This window comes from Lytechinus pictus, unplaced genomic scaffold, assembly GCF_037042905.1.
Source record: "Lytechinus pictus isolate F3 Inbred unplaced genomic scaffold, Lp3.0 scaffold_20, whole genome shotgun sequence".
Taxonomy (NCBI): Eukaryota; Metazoa; Echinodermata; class Echinoidea; order Temnopleuroida; family Toxopneustidae; genus Lytechinus; species Lytechinus pictus.
In genome coordinates this window covers 13,916,465-13,939,052 of record NW_026974141.1, presented here as the reverse complement: position 1 = coordinate 13,939,052, position 22,588 = coordinate 13,916,465, and the positions used below count along the sequence as shown (strand labels likewise).

The 22,588-nt window shown below is 35.4% G+C and overlaps 1 protein-coding gene across 1 annotated transcript; it reads left to right on the top strand.

Moving 5' to 3' along the window:
- The first annotated feature begins 223 nt into the window (after window positions 1-223).
- On the top strand, window positions 224-12,028 carry LOC129261215 (BEN domain-containing protein 5-like). The gene is made up of 6 exons (XM_064115049.1): window positions 224-666; window positions 2,012-2,163; window positions 2,967-3,249; window positions 4,029-4,213; window positions 5,568-5,781; window positions 8,118-12,028. Exons 1-6 carry the CDS (start codon window positions 303-305, stop codon window positions 8,231-8,233), a joined length of 1,314 nt encoding a protein of 437 aa, XP_063971119.1. The 5' UTR covers window positions 224-302; the 3' UTR covers window positions 8,234-12,028.
- Window positions 12,029-22,588: the final 10,560 nt, after the last annotated feature.

Sequence of the window (22,588 nt, the reverse complement as noted above, 5' to 3'; positions counted from 1 at the left end):
GAAATATATTTTCATTGTTTTTTTTAAGAAATAGATCTGTTTCTTATTATTATTATTTTTTTATCCAAGGATTATATATTTATATATTTTTTATTAAATATTATGAAAATAAAGATCTCAATTAAGCATCATATTCTTCGGTCGCTAAATTGGTAGACCGACCAATAGCCAATCGGAAGCCATTGTTTTAGCGCCGATTCGACCAAATACGTTTTCCACGTTCAGTGCGATTTTCTCATCTGCAGTGCATGGACGGACAATCTCAATAGCTGATATTTCATCTCTATTTCTTCGTGAATTATATGAGAAGACGTTTATTAGGAATATACGGTACTCGACCGGAGATCAATATGGTGGTTCACAATTTCGCATATGTGAAATTTCGGGAGTGTGGGTCGACGGCGATCGTCAGAGTAAATGAGATAAAAAACTTTGATCAATCGACCCACCACGAAGATAAGGTGTATTATGTGCTTTGGAGGCAGCCGCCGAAGAAGGTCGTCGAGCGCGGCGACACCTCACAGAAAACATCGACAAAGAAACTGAAGAGGACCCTACATGTAGGAGTTAGTAGCAAGAACAAAGATGGGGTCGAACCCATGGATTTAGACAACGAGGAGGGCAAAGAATTTGACTACTACAGGGCTCAGATTCTACTGCTGGAAGGTAGGCCAAACTCACAACAAAATTAAATAAGACTTTTAACTTTTTCTTTTAATTTTAAGACTGCGCAGACTTCATGGACTTGGCATGCTTGGGCCGTTGGGGGAACTTGCCATATAGCCTAGGGCCTATAGCCCTATACTATATGATTATGATATATAGATCATTGTAGAAATTGACTCTAGATCATTGATCTACATAGTACAGTATAACAGTTAGGGCCGGGCCTACATTTTATGACTCCGTGTAGACAGCTGGCAGCCGTATGTTTCGAGGAGTTTTCTAACATTTTTTTATTTTTTAAATTTCTCCTCATACACAGACGACTCGCTATCGTGCAGCCACCATTACGGGACTTACAATGCAAAATCCCCCTGTCGGGGCTCTTCAATTTTTGTCTTTAATGAATCAAACTTTTGAAAATTAACGCGACCGAAATGCAAATTAATATTCCCTCTTGGCATTAATTGCCAAAAAAGGGGAAAATCAAGTTAAAAGGATAAAAAACAGTGACTAACCTCGGCTGTCGCGCAACTTCACTGCCCTGTTTTATCCGAACTTAATAAATACACATAAACATATGGCCATTGAGTCCCCTGTACAGATCGCGCTAGAACTTCGGTCTCTGTATTTGGTGAGTGAAGCCAACGGAGTTCAGCTGAACAACCAACATAACAGACCGAAGCTTTTGGTCTAGACTCCGTGTAGCAGCAAAATCTCACAAAAATTTTGCGCACTCCAAATTAAATGCAGCATTGATCACGAAAATAGTTGTATCATATGATCCACTTTTCAGCTTGAGAGACATGATGTGCGCACTTGTCTGACTAGAACAAAGAATAAACACAATTGGCCAACATATTGTGGTGTCTTTCATGACTTTTGGATGTAGCGGCACTGGCAATATGGCTCTCTTGAAATGCACCATATCACAGTACAGGCACAGCTCATGTAACCTGGAATGAGTTTTGTAATAAAACACCAGATGCCGTAGAAAGTTTAGCTGGCTGCGGACAAAACTAGATTTGTTTTAAAATGTGAGACTCCAGTCTTGGCCACATTTGTCCCTGCTAATTTAATTGTCAGAGCTGAAGCATGTTTGTGTTCAAAACTTTTTTTTTATTAGTATGATCTGATGATAAGGGTCAGGAGTATAATTTAAATCTGTTGCACAAGACTTAGAGATCTACATGTACATGTATTTAAGCCTACTCTAATTGAGAATTCAGCTCACCAAATATTGCAGTTAATTTAGGCTAGCGCTTTCAGAATACCGCCCCTGGCCTGTCAAACTGCATCTCATCGCAATCTGAATATTATTTTCTTCCTTTAATAAATCTATCCTCAGAGACAAAGGAAAAGCTGGAGGAACGAATACAGAATGGGCCAAGAATCAGGGTCCGAAAGCTTGTTGAGTCAAGTGTGGAGGAGGCAAGTGATGAGGAGGAGTCTGTGCCACTATCCCTGAAACAAAAGTTCGCTGAAGAAAAAGTTGCCAAGGTAAGGAATGCAGAAAAGAGAATATCCTTGCAGATATGTTGATGAAGTATGTTTGTCACAACAACAATTTGAATTCTAATAATGTGAATTCACACTACACCCATCTCAGTTTTTACCAAAATTAACTTACAATTCTCAACTGGATGCTTGCTTTGGAGAAATGTTCAGTCCACCCCATAAAATAGTTTATACTTTGAATCAACAAAGAAAAATCGAATAATGCTGAAAATTTCATCAAAATCTGATGTAAAATGAGAAAGTTTCTCTTGTTTTTCATAAAACGGCCATTTGCACAATTCTAAGATATACGCAAATGAGAGAGTCAATGATGTACCTCACTTTCTACTTTGTTTATTATTGTTTGAAATAATGATACAATATTTCAATTTTTACAGATTTGACAATAAAAACCCTCATGATTGAACCACACATTGTTAAAACAATGGTGATTCCCAATTTTCAGGAAGGAATAAAGCTTTGTTTCACATGCCAATGACAAGAAAATTATAAATATTTCATACATGTATAATGAAATACAAAAGAAATAGTGAGTGAGTGATGTCAGCAGTCCCCTCATTTGCATACCGACTAGAATGTGCATATTATCACTGTTTTGTGAGTTCAATGCCTCCACAAAGGCCGACACTAATTTGCAAAATTTTCATTTATTTAACAAATGTTTTTGGTTTATAATGGTTGCGATGTCATATAGAATAGTTGAAGGTTGAATGCAGAAATTATTCAATAGTACCTGATTTGACATTTTTCTTTTTTTTTTAATTCATCTACACCTGTACATGTAGAAAGCCACCAACGCCCACATTTCTACAGCCAAAAAAACAGCCCTGGACAGTATCCTGCAAGAAAAGATGGTGAAACGCAAGACATTTTTCCCTTGTACCGATGCACCCAAGAAAGAAACAACCCCAAACACTGGTGTGTCTGCCAGTGCTTCCAACTGTGGTAACTGCATGTCCTTGAAAAAAAAAGTTGCAGAACTAGAAAAAGAAAAGAGAACTTTCGCCCAAGAATTGGAGGAACTGAGGACCCTGAATCGGAGGCTTCAAGAAGAAATTCTAAACAAAGGTACATGTATTCAGGTTTTAAAAAAAAGTATGAATGTTGAAATGTCTCTAACTCTAATTTAGGTCAATCATATTTCCGCAATTGTTTGCAAGTTTTTATTACTAGTACTTCATAAGTCAAATGTGTTTTAAGCGCAGCCAATTATTGCAACCCAGCAGTTTAAACTGAGGAAAGGTCAATATATTGTTACCCCTTCATGTTTTTATTGAATTTATTACCATTTTTGTATTCAGATTAGAGCAACTATGATAATCTCAACGTTTTAATTTTTTTATTGTGTCAAAGTGAGTCAAACCACATATACAATGTAGATGTTTCATTGCTCAATTTTTAGTAAAATTTTGAAAGTAAATCCGAAATGAACAGAAAATTAAACAAAATTCCCTTTTCCTCATCCCCTTAATTTTCAGATGTCGAAGTCACATCCTGAATGTCTAAACATATTTTTTCATGTTATGATTTAGTTTAAGGAATGATCCAAATTGACTATGTGAGAGTTCAGCTTTTGGGGGTTTTGATTTTCGGGGGGGGGGGGGGTCAGCTTACTCTGTATTTTAGCTCTCCTGTGTACAAAAGTATTAAAGCTCTTTTAATTCAATTTTTTTCTTCTCTGCTCTTTTCATCTTTATGTTTTAGTTTTTGTAGCACATTTGTACTGATACACGGAAAGATAGAAAATATCGGGTCAATAAATTTGAAGTGTGTAAAAATATTGTTTCCTAATTTTGCTAGTATTATAACTTTAATTTCTGTGAATATTCTTTGTCATTTATTTTAAGTGGGACCCTTGATACCAACTGTGAAGGCACGCACACAGCCCCCCTCCAGCACTTCTGTACAACACACTACGCCCCTTTTCAAGGCTCCGCAACCTAGACCCACACCAATCCAGACCCCCCCACCAGCCGAACAACTACCAACACCAACAGTTCTCGAAGATAAATATGTGCCTGATGATGGTCAAGTAAGTTTTAATGTACACTGTAGTAATGAGCGACTTAATGTCTTGGTGAAATGTGGCTTTTACCTACAGTCAGGCTGCGGTTTCCTGTGATGAGCAAATAGGCCAGATCCTCTCGTGGCTGAGTCCTCCCTACAAAATCTCATGAATTGCGAGATTTTCTTTCTAAGAATTTAACCACTTTATCACCAAGAAAAATTAGATAGTATTGTACCATTAGAAAGTGTAGATGTTACTCTTTTATATCGGTAATTTATTTTGTCTAAACTATTTTGATAAGTGAATTTTAGGTCTGAAAAGATGTCTCAAAACTGAATTTTCTCTCCCTGTTTTCTTTTGCAAATGGTGCAAAACTTTTTATTTTGAGCCTCAATGATATTTATATCATCACAAAGCCGAGATTCTGTACTTTCTCACAATATCACTCTCGATATGTGGGACCTTTTAATTGGGTCAAGATCACAATTTTCCATCAAGATACAAGACAAGATTTCTGACATTTGAGAGTAGCAGGAAATCCAGAGTTCTGATTGGCTGAATAAGGTTTCAAAACAATTGGTGCATGTAATTTAAGGAGATTACATTTACCACATTGAGAGTGTGACCTTGGATAGGCCCCAGCATTGAAACCTTTGGCATTTGAGCGGGTACATGGTATCTTTGGCCATAAGAGTGAAGTATTCTTGTTTTCAAGCTTCTTTACATGTTTGGCCTATGAAAAGTGTGATTTTGACCCAATTAAACCAAATCTTCTTTTGAATCATATATCATATTAAAGCTTAGATCATCAGCTTTGTCATCGTTTAAATATCATTTGGGCTCAAACAGAAATGAAGTGTTAAAACAACAACTTGATGAAAATAATTATTTTTGACTACCGGTATGTTTTAGATTGAAATTTCACTTACATTACATTTTTTTGAATAAATTCAAACAAATCATCTGAAAGAATAATTCTTCCTCTTTACAAAGATACCAGAAACATGAAATTTGATAAATATTCAGAGCAGCAATGGGCAAGTTATACTAAAAATCTTGTTAGTCATGAATATCACGTGGATGAAAGAAGCTACTTTTTGGGGACCTGTCTACTGACTGCCTATGTTGGCGTCAAGCTCATGTGTAAAGTGTAACATGCAAGCTTTTATTACAAAAGTTATCATGTCTTTGATAATAATGACCTAACTACACATGGCATATTCAGATATGAGGGTTGGAGCAATCTTTCATGTAAAAAATAATTAAAAGTGGGATAGGCTTATAATGAATTTAAAATCAAGTAACAATGATAGGTATTAAATTTATTATTTGTTTGCAATCAAGGTAACTCCTGCTGTATGTTCATTCTCATTTCTAGGTGTCCTTAGGAGCAGGAATAATCATACCTGCAGACAAAATGGAGGCTATAACTGGGCAGGTTAAAAATAGCCTAATGGTTAAAAACCTTGCAGTTGCAGTCTTTGGAACGGCTCTTTTAAGAGAAAGTTCTGTAACTGGACAGACGTGTAACAGATACAAGGACCATGCAGTACGGCCTGCACTTGATTCAGGAAAGCTGCAGGCAGTTAAAGGTAACAAAATTTAAATTTTCTCTTTCCTTTTGTTTAATTTTTCAGATAAGCGTAGTCCATGGCATCTGTCGTTCGTCCACAATTTTAAAATGCTTCCCCTTCGCACTTAAAGGAGAATGAAACCCTTGAAACCAGCTGAATCCATATCAAAGAGAAAAATCAAAGAAACATATTGTTGAAATTTTGAGGAAGATTGAATGAATAATAAGAAAGTTATGAGCATTTGAATATTGAGATCACTAATGCCATGTAGATCCTCCCATTGGCAATGCGACCAAGATCTGTGATGTCACACACGTACAACTCCCTCATTACTTTAGTACTTATTTCACTTATATTCTCACTTTTATAGTGTCTATCACAAGGTGAGGTGTTCTCATTATGAGAGGACAAGTACAGAGGTTTCACAACATTATATCACTGATGAATCGTTTGCCATATGATTAGAATGAGCAAAAAGAGATGTTTTGGGGTATATTTTCAGTGTCCAAAAGGGGAGAGTTGTTCATCTGTGACATCATAGATCTTGGTCGCATTGCCAATGGGAGGATCTCCATAGCATTAGTGATCTCGACATTCAAATGCTCATAACTCTTCTATTGCTAGTCCTATTTTACTCAAACTTTTGTTGATCTTATTCTTTGATTTTTCTGCTTTCACAAAAGCTAACTTGCTCCAAGAGTTTCATTCTCCTTTAAAGTTCTTCTTCGCACTTAAAGTTCTGTTTTCTTTGCACAAGGGAATTCAAAACTTTAACAGAATTTTGAAACTCATTCAATATGCTAATTTATGTGCATTTTTCAAATTCATTAACCCTAACAAGGCCGGGCTTTTTTGGCTGTTCTGTGGCCGGGGGAGTGGGGGGGGGGGGGTTGACACACCCCTCCCCCTGAGATCTCGTGTGCGATGTAATCTACAAGGCTGTGTGGTAAAATTCTTCAAAATAATGAGATTTTATTTTATATGAATTAATTATGCTATTTTATGCATACCGGTAAATCATACTTTTTGCTCTAATTCACTAAATAAAGCTCCTAGAATGCTAATTTTTGGTAAAATATTAATTGTAGCATTCTTAACCCTAAAATGGCCGGATGGGTTGAATCAACCCCCCCCCCCCTCCACATTTTCTGCGATCATTCCGCCGCGCGAAATTTTTTGACCGCGCCACTCGCAGAGTTGATACTTTTAAGTCTCGCGCATCTTTTGTGACCAAATTTACGACGCCCGGGTACGTGGTTCCGAAATTACGCAACATTTTGTAAGTGCATGTCAAACCAAAAATTGTTCCAAAACGTGATTTTGTGTACAAAGTCAATGCAAATTGAGTTTTCTCATCTTATTCATGAAGACATGATTATTTTTACTTTAAACAGCTGAAAGCAATTGATTTTAGCATAATTATGCTTCAAAAAGGTTGTGCAATAAATCTGGTGAAAAAAACAAAGAAAAACAAAAGGTTGAAAAACAAAGAAATACATAAGAAATTCATAAAACAATAAAATACATAAGAAATTGATTTCCAAACCGAAGTTTTTTTCAATTGCCATTGTTAGGAATGCTACAAAGAATATTTTTACCAAAAATTAGCATTCTAGGAGCTTTATTTAGTGAATTAGAGCAAAAAGTATGATTTATGCATAAATTAGCATAATTAATTCATATAAAATAAAATCTCATTATTTGGGAAAATTATACCATACAGCCTTGTAGATTACATCGCACACTACCAGCGAGCAAATTTTTGCGGCGCTCGCGCGATCGACGGCCGAGATCTCAGGGGGGGTTGAATCAACCCCCCCCCCCCCCCAGCCACAGAACAGCCAAAACAGCCCGGCCTAGTTAGGGTTAACAATTAACAATCGCAATTGAAAAAAAAACTTCAGTTTGGAAATCATTTCTTATGTATTTTATTGTTTTATGTATTTCTATGTTTTTCAACCTTTTGTTTTTCTTTGTCTTTTCACCACATTTATTGCACAACCTTTTTGAAGCATAATTATGCTAAAATCAATTTATTTCAGCTGCTTAAAGTAAAAATAATCATATCTTTATGAATAAGATGAGAAAACTCAATTTGCATTGACTTTGTACACAAAATCATGTTTTGGAACAATTTTTGTTCTGACATGCACTTACAAAATGTTGCGTAATTTTGGAACCGCGTACCCGGGCGTCGTAAATTTGGTCTCGAAAGATGCGCGAGACTTATAGAGTATAAACTCTGTGAGTGGCATGGTCAAAAAATTTTGTGCAGCAGATTCTTTCCTATAACAACTTTGTTTTTGCTAACCCCCTTTTCTTTTGTCTTTTCTTTACTGCAATATCTGTATTAGACTTTTTCGCCTACCATTTAGAGAAGCAGCTGCTAAGTCCCGAACAATACAAGAAAGAGCTTGGGAAGTTCAATGGCTACATCAGAGAGAAGATATCTGACATTCGAAAGTATTAAGACTGTATGTTTTGGCAGATGGATCTAACATTGAGAGGGGACCACTTTCACTGAGGGAGGATATTTTTTTTAAATATTAGAACTTATTGAATTGGATAGTCCAACTTATTTCTATCTTGAACCCACCTATAAATCATATCATTTTCTCAATAAATATTTCAGTGATATTTTATAGTGAAAGCTGGGCTTTAGTTTTGGTAAGTCTAAAAATATAATATTTCAAAGATTAATATTGAAAGATCAAGATAAAATATACAACTTTATAATTAGTGCTATAAATCAATATAATTGTGCATGATAATAAAAAAATAGTAATAGAATAAGTAAATATCAATAATAATCAATATTAAATGACAGAGGGTCCCAGCAAATAGCTCTATATTTCATTTTGAAAATAAAACAGAATCAGTGATTAACAATCAGTGTAACCGTCACCCAGCTTGTTATACGGTTTGATAGTTATAATATTTCATTAAATTTTAATATAATTAACATTGAATCTTACACAAAAATATATTACATAGCTCAGGGAAGTTTTCCTGGTATTGCATCACATTTTGCTCCACATTTTTTAGATGACTGCTACACATAACGTCTTTGGGGTAGCAAATTTTTACATAGGGACTGTAGGGAACTTAGTTGAGAGCTTTTCTCGTATGGCCACAAATACTTATCAAATTCTGTAAGAAAAACTACTCCCTGGAGCTTATCATTATGTACATGTATAAAAATTTGGAAAGGCATTAATATTCCATGTATGCATTTTTCACAGGTCTATGCAATTTCAAAGGAACCTACATGTAGGCAGATTACTATTAAGCACCTTGTGATATCAAATTTATAAAGTTTTGAGCATAGTATAGGGTACCTGTATAGGCTGTATGTATGTTGCAATACATTACACAAGTCTTTGAGAAATTATTGTTGCATGCAGCATGGAGGTTTTTGGAGCTGCACTCTACATGATGCTCTAAACATTTTTAAATTCATATAAAAAAGTGCCTTAGTTTTACTCTGCCATGAAAGCTTGCTGCACAAATAGAGGTATCTAGAATATATGGATACAAATGTACAGGGGGTCCTTGCCTCTTGTGTTAAAGCTATACTAAATTTCATTACATTAATATTTTATATGATATCACTCTCATTGAATTCATTTACCATGATTACATGTGTAGATCAATTTTTTTACAGAACCCTGGCTGTCATATTGTTCATTTGGATATAGAACGTGTCAAAATTGAATGGGATGTCACCTCAATCTATTTGGTGTATTATAATTTTATACCGGTAGCCAACCTCTAATGAAAAAAAATGTGATATCTGTAATTTAAAAATAGATAATAAAACATGGTTTAAACTTTAAAAGCTAAAACAAAATAAAAAAAATGCAATTTATAACACATGACTACATGTGTTATTGATATTGGTGTACGTGTATGCAGCTGTATTTGCCCTTTCAGTACTTGTATGATGTGAAGACATACATGTGTTAAAACCTGTTATTTATTTTGAAACTATATATGTATGTATACTTTAGTTTTATATTTCAGTTGCTGCCAAATAACATTTACAATCAGTGCAATCTATTAAAAACTCGCGAAGTCTGCCATTCAAAGTATTTTACATTACAGTACTTATTTAACTACAACAAAAACAAGCATACGGCTACCTCATCTTTCGTGATTGTATAAAATGTGAATCAGATATACGGAATGCTGTTTTAGCCTGTTTTACCTCAATAGTTTACACCACAGTTATTTAAAGGGGAAGTTTGATTGGTTTAAGAAAAATATGAATGAGGCTTGAAAATCTACTGAAAAACAAGGTTATGAATATTCAACATGTGGATTTTGATACATCATTTATGAGCTGCTCTCCCATATCCTATGCATGTAAATGCCATAATTTGGGTTTTTTTCTTGAAAGAATTGCTTTGTCTCACAGATGCATATATATCAGCGTAATTTAGATATCATCTCCCTTTTAGCTCCATGGTTTAACTCTCATAACTACATTTTTTTGGGTGGATTTTCTTTCCGTTGTCATTCATATTCACCTTCTGTTTTTCTGCCTTTTGAAACACTAATTTCCATGATGAACTTCCTCTCTTAAATCAGTAGCAAAACATCTCTATCAAAGTGTATCATTTATGTTCCAAACAGAAAAAATCTTGTGAATGTTTGCCAATTAAACAACTTAAATATTGTATGACTTGCCAAAGTTCACTTCAATTTCATTCACTTTATATGCTATGACATATTCACGGGTAATTCAGTCATATAATTTTATCGAAACCTAATTTGGGCTGAGAAAGCCGTTAATGCGGTCTAGTCTGCATTGACGTTTTAGAATATTGGTGTTTACTTTGGTTACAGTGCAGATTTATAATGTACAATTAAGACCACTTGTTACCACAAGTAAAAGGGACAATTATCTGTTTAGTAGCTTAAAAATACTTGCCATCCACATATGCAATGTTAATCAGTAGGGGATTAGTAAAGAACAAGTGCATTCTTTTCATTTCGATCCTTGAATCTCCTGCATTAATTAATGCATGGTCACCATATTTTTTATAGCATTTTCTTTTCACATTTTTTTTCCATGTATGGATATGCATTAGAGTTTAAAATGGGTACAAGTAGATGATTATGTATTCTTTTTATATACCTCTATTGATGATTTTGTATAGTTTTGTTTACTTGAGTTGCTTAGATTTATAGCTTTATATGGAAACGTATTAGAACAGATATACATATTACAAGAGAAAACAAATGTTTGCCAGTAAAATATATGACCTTGCCATTTCATGTATGTATTTATCCAACAACGTAGTTATTTGGTGCAGATGTATTCACCTTGATTTCCATCAAACACTTGTTTTATTTGTTGGATATTACATCAGCTTAGGATTTGCTAGTCTATTTACACGTTGGTTATAATTATAGGCCTACATCTATTAGTTTTGTTTAGTTGAGTTGTACAGATGGAAGATACATGTATAAGTTATAGAACAGATATTTTACAAACGAAACATTTTTGTGATATTAATGATAGTACAATACATGAGCTTGCCATCTATGTGTAATGTTGAAGTTAGGAGTGCAGATGTGTTCACCTTGATTTTATGGAAAAACCTTGTTATATTTAGTGGATATGATTTTGGTTGTGGAATTGATGGTCTATTTGCATGTTTACCAGTACCAGTAGTTGAGTTTCACAGGTTTATAATGTACATGTAACATTATTAGAATAGATGTATATAATACAAGAGATAACATATTTTTGTGATGTACTGCCAGTGATATGTACATGTATGAATACAGATGTATTCTGTTTGATTTTCATTGAACCTTATTGTCATGTTCATTGGGGGATGTGATAATCTATTTGCTTGTTGATGTATTAGACATCTACTAGTTTTGTTTAGTTCAGTTGCACAGAATTTGGAGAAGACTGATCAGGTTTATTGCGGCAAATGCCTTAGATTAATAACTTCTCATCATTATGTCCGTATTTGTTGACAGTCTATTTTTCTATGTACATGTATTTGATCTACAGCAAAAATCATGTGCTCACACCACAATCATTTGCAGAACATTAAGCAGTGTAGGAAAAAAAAAGGAATAAAGGCAATAAGACCATGTTCATGTACATAGAAAAATAGTGTCAACGAAATATGTCTGAATAAATTCAAACCAACATAAAATGCTCTTATATGTTATAACAGAGCTCACCTTGATGTAATTCTACAGTATTATTGTTCATAATGAATAAAACACAACAAGTTGATTACATTTGATATTTCAAACCTTTATTCTGTAGTAACACTGCCAAGTTGTTGGTTCTGACTGAATCAAATCTACTCCTGATATAATAGGCAGGGATGTATAACGAGATTTCAATATAACAAGCAAATTCTTCTGGAACCAATTTTAAACATGTGTCTAAAGTTTATAATGAGAATAAGAAGATAATCAGCTTGGTCTCAAGCACCTTGTTATGATACAAGTTGATTGTAGAATCTGTATTCTATTATTTTGTTATTCCAACAGAAATTTCCTGTGGGTCTAATAGATTATTTTTGATGGTCCAATAGAGGTTTTCTGTTGGTCCAATAGAAGTTTCCTGTGGGTCTAATAGAATATTTCTGATGGTCCAATATAGGTTTTCTGTTGGTCCTATATAATTATTCTGTCGGTCCAATAGAAGTTTCCTGTGGGTCTAATAGAATATTTCTGATGGTCCAATAGAGGTTTTCTGTTGGTCCTACAGAATTATTCTGTTGGTCCAATAGAAGTTTCCTGTGGGTCTAATAGAATATTTTTAATGGTCCAATAGAATTTTCTGTTGGTCCCACAGAATTATTCTGTTGGTCCAATAGAAGTTTCCTGTGGGTCTAATAGAATATTTCTGATGGTCCAATAGAGGTTTTCTGTTGGTCCAATAGAAATTTTTTGTTGGTCCAATAGAAGTTTCCTGTGGGTCTAATAGAATATTTTTAATGGTCCAATAGAATTTTCTGTTGGTCCCACAGAATTATTCTGTTGGTCCAATAGAAGTTTCCTGTGGGTCTAATAGAAGTTTCCTGTGGGTCCAATAGAATATTTCTGATGGTCCAATAGAGGTTTTCTGTTGGTCCTATGTAATTATTCTGTCGGTCCAATAGAAGTTTCCTGTGGGTCTCATAGAATATTTTTGATGGTCCAGTAGAGGTTTTCTGTTGGTCCTATAGAGTTATTCTGTTGGTCCAATAGAAGTTTCCTGTGGGTCAAATAGAATATTTTTAATGGTCCAATAGAATTTTCTGTTGGTCCCACAGAATTATTCTGTTGGTCCAATTGAAGTTTCCTGTGGGTCTAATAGAATATTTTTGATGGTCCAATAGAGGTTTTCTGTTGGTCCAATAGAATTATTTTGTCGGTCCAATAGAAGTTTCCTGTGGGTCTAATAGAATATTTCTGATGGTCCAATAGAGGTTTTCTGTTGGTCCTATAGAATTATTGTGTTGGTCCAATAGAAGTTTCCTGTGGGTCTGATAGAATATTTTTAATGGTCCAATAGAATTTTCTGTTGGTCAAATAGAAGTTTCCTGTGGGTCTAATATAATTTTTTTGATGGTCCAATACAGGTTTCCTATTGGTCCAATAGCAGATTTCTGTGGGTCCCATAAAAGTTTCCTGTGGGTCTAATAGAATATTTTTGATGGTCCAATAGAAGTTTTCTGTTGGTCCAATAGAAGATTTCTATGGGTCAATTAGAAGTTTCCTGTGGGTCTAATCAATTTTTTTTGCAGGTCCAATAGAAATTTCCTATTGGTCCATTAGATTTATGCTATGGGTCCATTAGATGTTTTCTTTTCGTCCAACAGCATTTTTCTGAAGGTGGTTGTTGGTCCAATAGATATTTTCTAATGGTTCTGTGGGTCCCATATTTCATAAACCATTAGACTCCAATAGCTCTAATGGTTTCTGATGGTCCATTAGGCTATTGGACCCTAATGGAATTTCGTCCTGGGTACTCATGCCTTGTGTACTGAAGGCCCTCTCGCTGAATAGAAACAGCAAGTTTTGTATAATTATGCTAGTCTTTGCGTGGAGACACACTTGTTGATCAAAGTTTCAATCAGGGTCTGTAGACTACGTGTCGATCGCGAATAAAAATATCAAGAAGTGTTGATGCGCCGTCGACCGAATGATGCATGAGCTGAGCCTAAGTCCTTTCGACTGAAGGAGAAGGGAAAAGCCAAAAGGGAGGGAAAAAATCATCAGCTAATAAAATCTTCCTGAATTTTCAATCACCAGTGGATCCTGGCTATCCTGCCTGGCAGTGATTTGTACCGAGGGGATGTTTACTAAGGTTAGTGCCAAGCTGGCCGCGTATCTCTTTGTATTGTTCTACGGACCTTTACGATTGATGGCGCGTGCGATTTTTTTTGCACGCACAACAAATACAAGACATCATGTTTCCGTGATATCGTGTATCCACATGCATGCATAACAAAGAAAGCGTTCGAGTCGATAATATATTATTAATGTTAAGGGCTCTGGTATGCTCTGACATGAAAGTTGTTTTTATTTTTTTTAAATAAAAACAGAGATTATGATTGTGAGAGAAATTGAATGAAATTTGTTGTGGTAAAATGTACCACAGTCTGGGGCACGCGCGACTGCTCCCTACAATACATGCATGTACTACTGTGGGATGGGTTGGAGCAACTACCTCCTTGGTTGGAGCATAGAATACACATGTACTATGGGCTAGAGGCTGTGTGCACACAACAATAGACCCAAACCTCCAAGCCCTGTGCATTCATCCATGCTTGGGTGCACAACTCAGGTCTCAGCATAGCTGCATAGTCAGGCCAGCCAAGGGATCTGATCATCACTTGAGAGTCGACCGGTGCGAGACGAGGACGTCTGTGTTTCTACACTTATCTACCTTTTGCTTCGCCCGTTCGCCCTTCGAGTTCCAACTAGCTGCGGCAACTATACATCACATCTACAGCAAGAATACTTCACACCAGTAATATCTACAAGTTACTTTGGGCCTGCTTTTTGGTTATCTTTATTTTCACCGTGCCTTGCACCAACTTTCGTCTGGTGAGTATATCTGTGAACCTTCCTCCTGTTAACCCCACTTTCCACCCTTTCCCTTCACAGGTTATATATATACTTATTACCCCAAAAATTACCACAGTGGCGCTTGCGAACCTTACTTTGCGCGAATTGGTATCCCATTGGATTTCAATTCATTTTCATTTTTGATTTATTTTGAGTGTGTTTTGGGAGTGTTCTGCTTCCTTCATAAATTTTTGGAAGGGGGTAGATATTGGATATATTTAGAGTGTTTAAAAGATCAAAAATACATTGTGCTTTTGATTTTGTATTGCTTGTGATATGATAGTGATATTCTGATTATATTTCTGAATGCTTGTGTTGCATGGGAGTGAGACTCCACAAATAAATTTGTATTTTTGACATTTTGCAAAGCATTATTTTTACATTGGCTTTGAACGTGGTGTCTTGTGTTGAGTTAGATGGTCAGTCCATCTTCCTTTTACAGCATTTGTACAACACGTCCCAAGTCAATCCTTGTCTTTTATATGCAATTTGTTTTTGGTTTTTGGATTCAAAACCTGAATTGATTTTACCGTCAAACTTTAGAGAGATCATAGATATCAAATCTATTTCTGGATATCAATATTGTAATATTTCCCAAATTGCGCAAAATTGCGATTTTCAGAATAGATTTTCTAGTCTCTTTTCCATGTTTTGTTTGTGTCATTTTTGAGTGATTCAGAGTGCTGAATTTTCATGCTCTTTGCTGTGTTTTGTTTGTGAATTTTTGCCTTGGGCGTGGCTCAGTTAGTGAATGGACCAAGCTGAATTGTGCTTGTTTTCTTTCACTTGTCTAGCTGAGCATTAATTCAATAGTTTGGTGATTGTTATATTTTATGTATAGTCACCACATTTTCCAATTTGAAATTATTCTGTTTTCTGGTTTAAAATAAAATAGGTGGATACTTATTTTCAACCATTTTCCAAGGAAGTTCCTTATTAAAAAAAAGATAGGCTAACTGTTTGGATACTTTGCTTGATTTTAGGAATTGAAATCAGGATAGACTATATTTGATTTTCTTTGGTAAATTTTCTTGCTATCAAATTTCAAGGTGGAATTAGGAATTTTATTATCTGCTTTGAATTCCATATTATTAGTAAATTCCCACATAGAATTGCAAATTGTTCTGCACTGAATGCAATAAAGTATAGGAAGGTATTTTCGGCCTGGAATTTTATATTCTACCTATATTCCTTCACTGTGATTGGTTAAAGTTTTAGGACTAGGCGAATTTGCTGTTAGGTCAAATTGGGTTTTATGTTTTTGAAATATGGCTGTTTGAAATACTTTTGATCAAACTGTGGAGATACCACATGTACTTTAGAAGTAATTTGCAATCCTCATCATCTTGGTTTACTGGTCAGAGAAGTTCAAAACCATCAACTTCACTTATTTATGATGGCGTTAATGGGAGCTGGAAGGTTTTCTTTCAACAATTTTCTCGCGATGCAGATAAGGCAGGCTGGACCGCCAAGCAGCGAATTAATAATTTATATTTGTGTTTGCGGGGGCAAGCTGCTGAATTTTGTGCAGCTATTTTTTAAAGCGACCCCAAAATTGATTACTTTGATTTAGTTTTTGAATTGGGACAAAGGTTTGGACGTGATCCACCCGATACATTCCCTCAAAATGTTCAAACCCATCAAAGAGGGCATCCTGCTTTTGTTTGCCAGTTTTCTCCATATTATTTTTCCAGTCCCATCACACAATCTCCTGTCCCTAATGATTCACAGGATTGTACCCCATTTATTTCTAAGTCTTGTAATCATCCAAGACACCCTGATGAAGGTAAGGATTCTAACGAAGATTGTGCCACAGAGATGGCATCAATCAATAATAAATTAGACAATATTCTTCATACCCTTTCTGAACTTGAGTCAAACCATAGACCACAACCTGTGGCAAAACGTTTAATAAACTCAGTTCATTCATGTCCCAAAACTCCCCTCTCTGATAATCACCCAAACTGGGAAGGGTTGAAGATAGAGGCCGACCTTCAACCCCAATAAAAGAAGGCCAAGTGTCCATATTAAGCAAAAAGAAATTACAATGTAGATCCACCAAAATCTGGTAGTCTGATCTCTGGCAACGGGGAGGGCTTTGACCCAACGGTTGAAATAGATGTGGCTTTGACCACATCTCTTGAAACTGAGGGCTCCCAATCCAGTGGGGAGGGTTTTGACCCGAAAGTCGAATCAGATGTGGCTTTGACCACATCTCTTGAAAATAAGGGCTTTGACCCTAAAGTTGAATCAGATGTGGCTTTGACCGCATCTCTTGAAACTGAGGGCTCCCAATCCATACCTGACCAGGGACTGACTTCAACCGTAAGGGTGAAGCTTGATTTGAGCAACAAATTAGATGAAGGGGTTTCCTTATTTTCTAGTGGGGGTCCATCCTTATTAGTTAATACTCCTATTATTTCTGAATCTGCAAAGGAGCAGTGTAAAAATATTATTTCTGACCCTTTAAGTCCTGAAGTGGTAGAAATTGAAGCCACACCAGGTAATTCAGAATTGCCAGATCCCTTATTTCATGAGACCCCTAAAGTTGTAGAAATAGTCACTCTAGCTAAATCAGAAGTGACATCTGACTTTGTAAATAATAAGACTGTCAACTCTGATGTTTCTGATAGTTCCAAAATTACCATTCAATCTGATTTGTTTTATGTAGATACTTGTAAGATTGAGTTGAATCTGTTGACAGGATTGAATCCTAACATGCAGAACCGTACAATCCATGCCAATGGTGCTGCAGTTACTCAGCGTCCAGGTGTCTGTTGCAATGACCTGCAAATGCATCATAGGTTTGCGCGAGATCACCGTTGCTATCCCTTTAGGTTGTACGGTACCACCTTGGTACCACCGTGGAATGGCATAGATGATTTATTTTGCCCGCATACATTCAAGAAAATGTACTTTGGCATTGATCATTTTATGTTGCTATAATTTGATAATTATTGATAAGGGATATGAGTGCTGGAGGAAATTCTCATAACATTCCTTTTGCAGTTATTACTTAGAGACAAATTGTCTGGTATTCATTGATCAATTTTTTACTAAGGAATTTACACCATTGCTTGATATTCATATTTTGTACCAAGATTGATTTAAATTTAAAAGCATGGTGTTCTAAATATTCACACCTGAAGATTGACTTCCAGTTGTGATTAGGAATCAAGAGCTGAGAAGCAGAGAAAAGTATTTCTTTTGCTCAATGACTCTAACCCTAATCATGATTTGATTTTAACTTTATAAAAAGATTTCAAGAGAAAAATATCCTGAAGTGTTTTATTTTTTTTTTTTGCATCTAGAATGACCATTCAATCTTTTTATGATGCACTAAAGCAAGTGAGTGAAAACAATTGCTCTGATATTTTATTATTCACAATATATTTTTCCTGGGGATATTACCCCTGAATCCTCAAAAATAAAAAGGAGGGGGTAGGGGATAATGAAAATTTCATTAAATATTATTCAGTAAGTTCATTCAGTTCATTAAAGTAAACCGTGTCTGTGAACATTGTTACTTTATCCCTTTAAAGTTTAAATAAGTATATTGAGGAATGCTTTTAAAGTTAAGTTTATTCTATCCAAGCTTAACATGCGCATATAACATACAGCCCACCATTTAGGTTTTATCAAAAGGGGTAAAATGCTTTTGAATTCAAAATGATTCAAAGTTATTTCCATTGATAATGTTTGTAAGCAGATTCCTCATGTTATTGTGTTCAAAGCTTTTATACAAAACTACTCCCCTTTTAATTAGGCAGATGCTTTAGATAATTTCATTCAGTGCTTTCTATAGAAAGTTATTTCCATTGATTAACAGGTTCTTCAATCAATTGGAAGATCTGCAGAAAGCATCCGAAAATAGCTATTGATCAATTTCCATCAAATAATACAAACAAATGTATTTCTTTTGTTCAAAGTTTCTTAAGCAGACCCTCTGAATATTTGAGAGCAGACTTGAGAAACATCAAAATTTATTGTCTTCAACCCTGGTATGTATTCCATTTAATTGCAGAACATACATAATAGGTTGGAATTGATATTGTTTATTTAAAGGTAGGGCAATCTAATTGTTAAATTGTGACCCCAACTTTTCAGACTAAAGGTGAAAGCATTGTAAATCAGGGACTCGGTTTTATAATTATAAGGGGAGCAATAAAAAGCTCTCCTAGAACTTTTAAGGAGAGCGGTAGAGGAGCACTTCAAAAAGCTCTTCTTCAACATACAAGGGGAGCTTTTTGCCCAATTAACAAAATGGATGGAGGAAATGTATGTACTATAAAATTACAATCAACAACCAAAGGAAGTATTTATAATTGTTTTACAATGTATTGTAATTAGATTGTGTGTTGTAAAACCTGTTTTAGTTAGGTTTTGACTTTGGCTAAAAGTTAAGTCACTGACAATTTTTTTTTTTTTTCGGGGGCTCCATTTTAATTTTTTTGTCAAATTTCGGGGGCTCTGTTCACCTGTTCACTTATTAAGGAATTATTACTTTTTGTTTAATATTGTATGATTTTTAAAGTTATTTATCATGTTTAGAATCTTGGATGTGGGTGTGTGTGGATGGGTGGGTGTGTGTGGGTGTGTGCGTGTGTGTGTGACTGTGAGTTGGACTTGGATATAAATGAATTCAATATCTAATTTCTACTCCATTTATTCCAGTACAATACCCTAGTCAGCCATGTACATGTAATAAAGGCCCACTTACCCTAACTTTTCCTGAAGTTCTTTGAAAACGCAGATCTCCATAAAAATTTAATTTCTCTATGGGGGAGTCTAAATTTGGTGAGAATGTATTCATTAAGAACTTAAATATACATGACAATGAAGAAATCATCAAACTTTATTGGCAGTTTTGAATAATATTCCTGAAATGTAAACTCTGTCTGAAACAGAAAATCACCATCATTGAGGCCTTTACTGAGCGAATTGTCCCCCAGAGCTCTGGCAGAGAGACAGAGCTCCAACTAGCTAGCTAGTAAAAGCGCCAATGCGTGAGCCTGCCGCCGTCCTTGTAAAAAAGATGGAGCTTTGTTTGATGATTTATTGTCTGATATAATACCTCATCCCCTAGAAAAAGAAAACAAATGATTTTTTAGTTATAATTGATAAATTAGATAACTTATTTTGGAAGTTAATAAGCCGTTTTGAAAAGCAAAGCCGAATGACAACTCACCAATGCTAGGTAATAGGTTACTAGACTCTGGGATTTATTTCCTGTGTAATTCGAATTATTTCATCACAGAATTGTGATATCTGTAGGGGAAACATGTGCATTCGAAATGGCACACGGTGGTAGTCATAATGGACCCCTATACATGCAACTCTTTCCCGACCGTTGCGTTGATTTTTTTTCCATACCTGGTACCATGTGTATGGAAATACGTGGTACAGAAAAAATAACGCAACTTCGGAATTTGAAACTGCGCTACTCGCTACTTAACTTTTAAGGCTTATTCGTGATTTTGAGTGTGGATTTTGGATGGTTTTTAAATGGTAAGCGGAGCTCGAGCGTATGGCACTAGTGGGCCGTTGAGTTGTTATCACTCGGCAATAATTTCGGGGGCGACATTCAGATTTTATGTCGCCCCCGAAAGCATGATTTTGGGTGATTTCGAGGGCGACTTTAGGCATTTTCGCGCAGGTCAGCTATCGCGAGGCGCGCTATTAATCGCGCTACCAAAAATGGATTAAGGAGCGCATGTAGCGCGCGATCGCTCTCGCGCGCCTTAAAATCGAGTCCCTGGTAAATGGTTTACCTTTGGAGCAATTCCTCTTCCAGGGCAATGAGTTATGTAATTTGCATTCTTTCTCTTTAAGAATCTTCCAGGGCTACAGTAGATACAATAGTTCATAGGAAGCCAAGTCTATCTGAATTAATCTTAATTGTTAATCAGGGGTGTTACCAGGGAGTTCCAATTCAGTTGGTTTATTCAGTACATATTTATTTTGAGAGTAGGGGAGACCGGGGTTAGTTGGAACATTTTTGACAAAAATAGCGGTAAAATCCAAATAGACTTTACTCGAGAAACAATCAGTATATCAGCTTGAAGCATATATCGCAGGGCTTCAAATATACCCCATAAATTTTTTAACTCTATTATGGTTACTGAAAAAATCCACCTTTAACAAGACCATCGCAAACGTTCCAACTTACCCCCATATCGGGGTAAGTTGGAACATGGTATGGGGTAAGTTGGAACACTGGATGGTCAATTAAGAATTATACTAAAACTACTTAAAACTGTAATATTACATGGTTTTAGCCTATTTGCTTTATCTTATTCAAGTTCAAAATATTAAAGTGTGGGTTCGTTGAACTTTTAGTTTACGTTTTCTTTTGAACAGCCACTCACACAAGCAGACTGTGTAGTAGAATTCCGAATATTTGGGTGCATCTGAGTTTACATACAATGAAGTGTACTATCAGCAATTTCATGTACTTCTGCATCAAATTTATAAGACAAAAATTCATTGTTTATATTGTTTTCATAATTAATTATGCAAATAAGCATATATAAAATTTTCCCTAATTTTTTTTTTTTTAATAGTTTTTACCTTTAACTCTATATATTAAGCTAGTAGAATGCTAATATTTGGTGAGAGTATCAATTTTCACAAAACAAATCCACCAAAAAATGCAAAACATACAATTTCTTATGTATTTTTTGTCTTTTATTTGTATTTTTGTTTTTTCAAACCTTTGTTTTTTCCGATGGACTTTGTCAGGAGTCTTTTGCGATCATAAATAGCATAAAATTAATCTATTTGAACCAGCAAAAGTAAAAAAATTAATCATACATTTATGACTTTTGGTTGAAAAAACACAATTTGCATTGACCTTGTACATAAAATCACGTTTTTGAACAATTTTGGGTCCGAACATGCACGTACAATTTGTTGGGTAATTTTGAAATCGCGCACACAGGCATTGCAAATTTGGTCTCAAATGATGCGCAAGACTTGAAAGTAAAAAGTCAGCAAGCAGTGTAGTAAAAAATTTTGTGCGACAGCGTAGTGACAAAATTTCTCGAGGGGGGGGGGGCTCAAATTGACATCCCCCCATTTTGATAAGGGTTAATATTGCATTAGGTGCCTACAATAGGCCTTAAATGCACACTCAGACCTAACTGATAAACAAAACAAGCATGGTATACAATACATGTTCAAAAGAGTGTGAAATACTTTATATATTTTTTTTTCCATCAAATCCAATATTTTTATTCATAATTATGTTTGGGGTAAGTTGGAACATGTTCCAACTAGCCCCTTCAACTTTGTTCCAACTAACCCCGGAGGCCCATTTGACGTTTATAAGCTTACAGCACAAAAAAGGGACTTCACCATGGCATATCAATAACCTCATTTTGTAGCTTGGTATAAGTGTCTATTATACCCCCAAACTGGCCAACTTGATCTATAAACTTCTCCGAGATAATCGAACATTTCTGAACAAGAAAAAAATTACTCAGAAGGTCAAAAAACAAAAATTTGTTTCTAACTTCACCAGGCTTGTTGCATATGTGTTGTCTGTGATATGTTGGATGGCTGTTGATAATGACAATAAATTGAGGGCAGTATTGCAGAAATTTATTTAAAGACGTTAGAGAAAATTACAATGTTTCAACTTACCCCATGTTCCAACTAACCCCGGTCTCCCCTACTTGTTATTTCCCATGTGCTTGTCCATGGTCAAAATACATGTAGTTACCTCGGAATA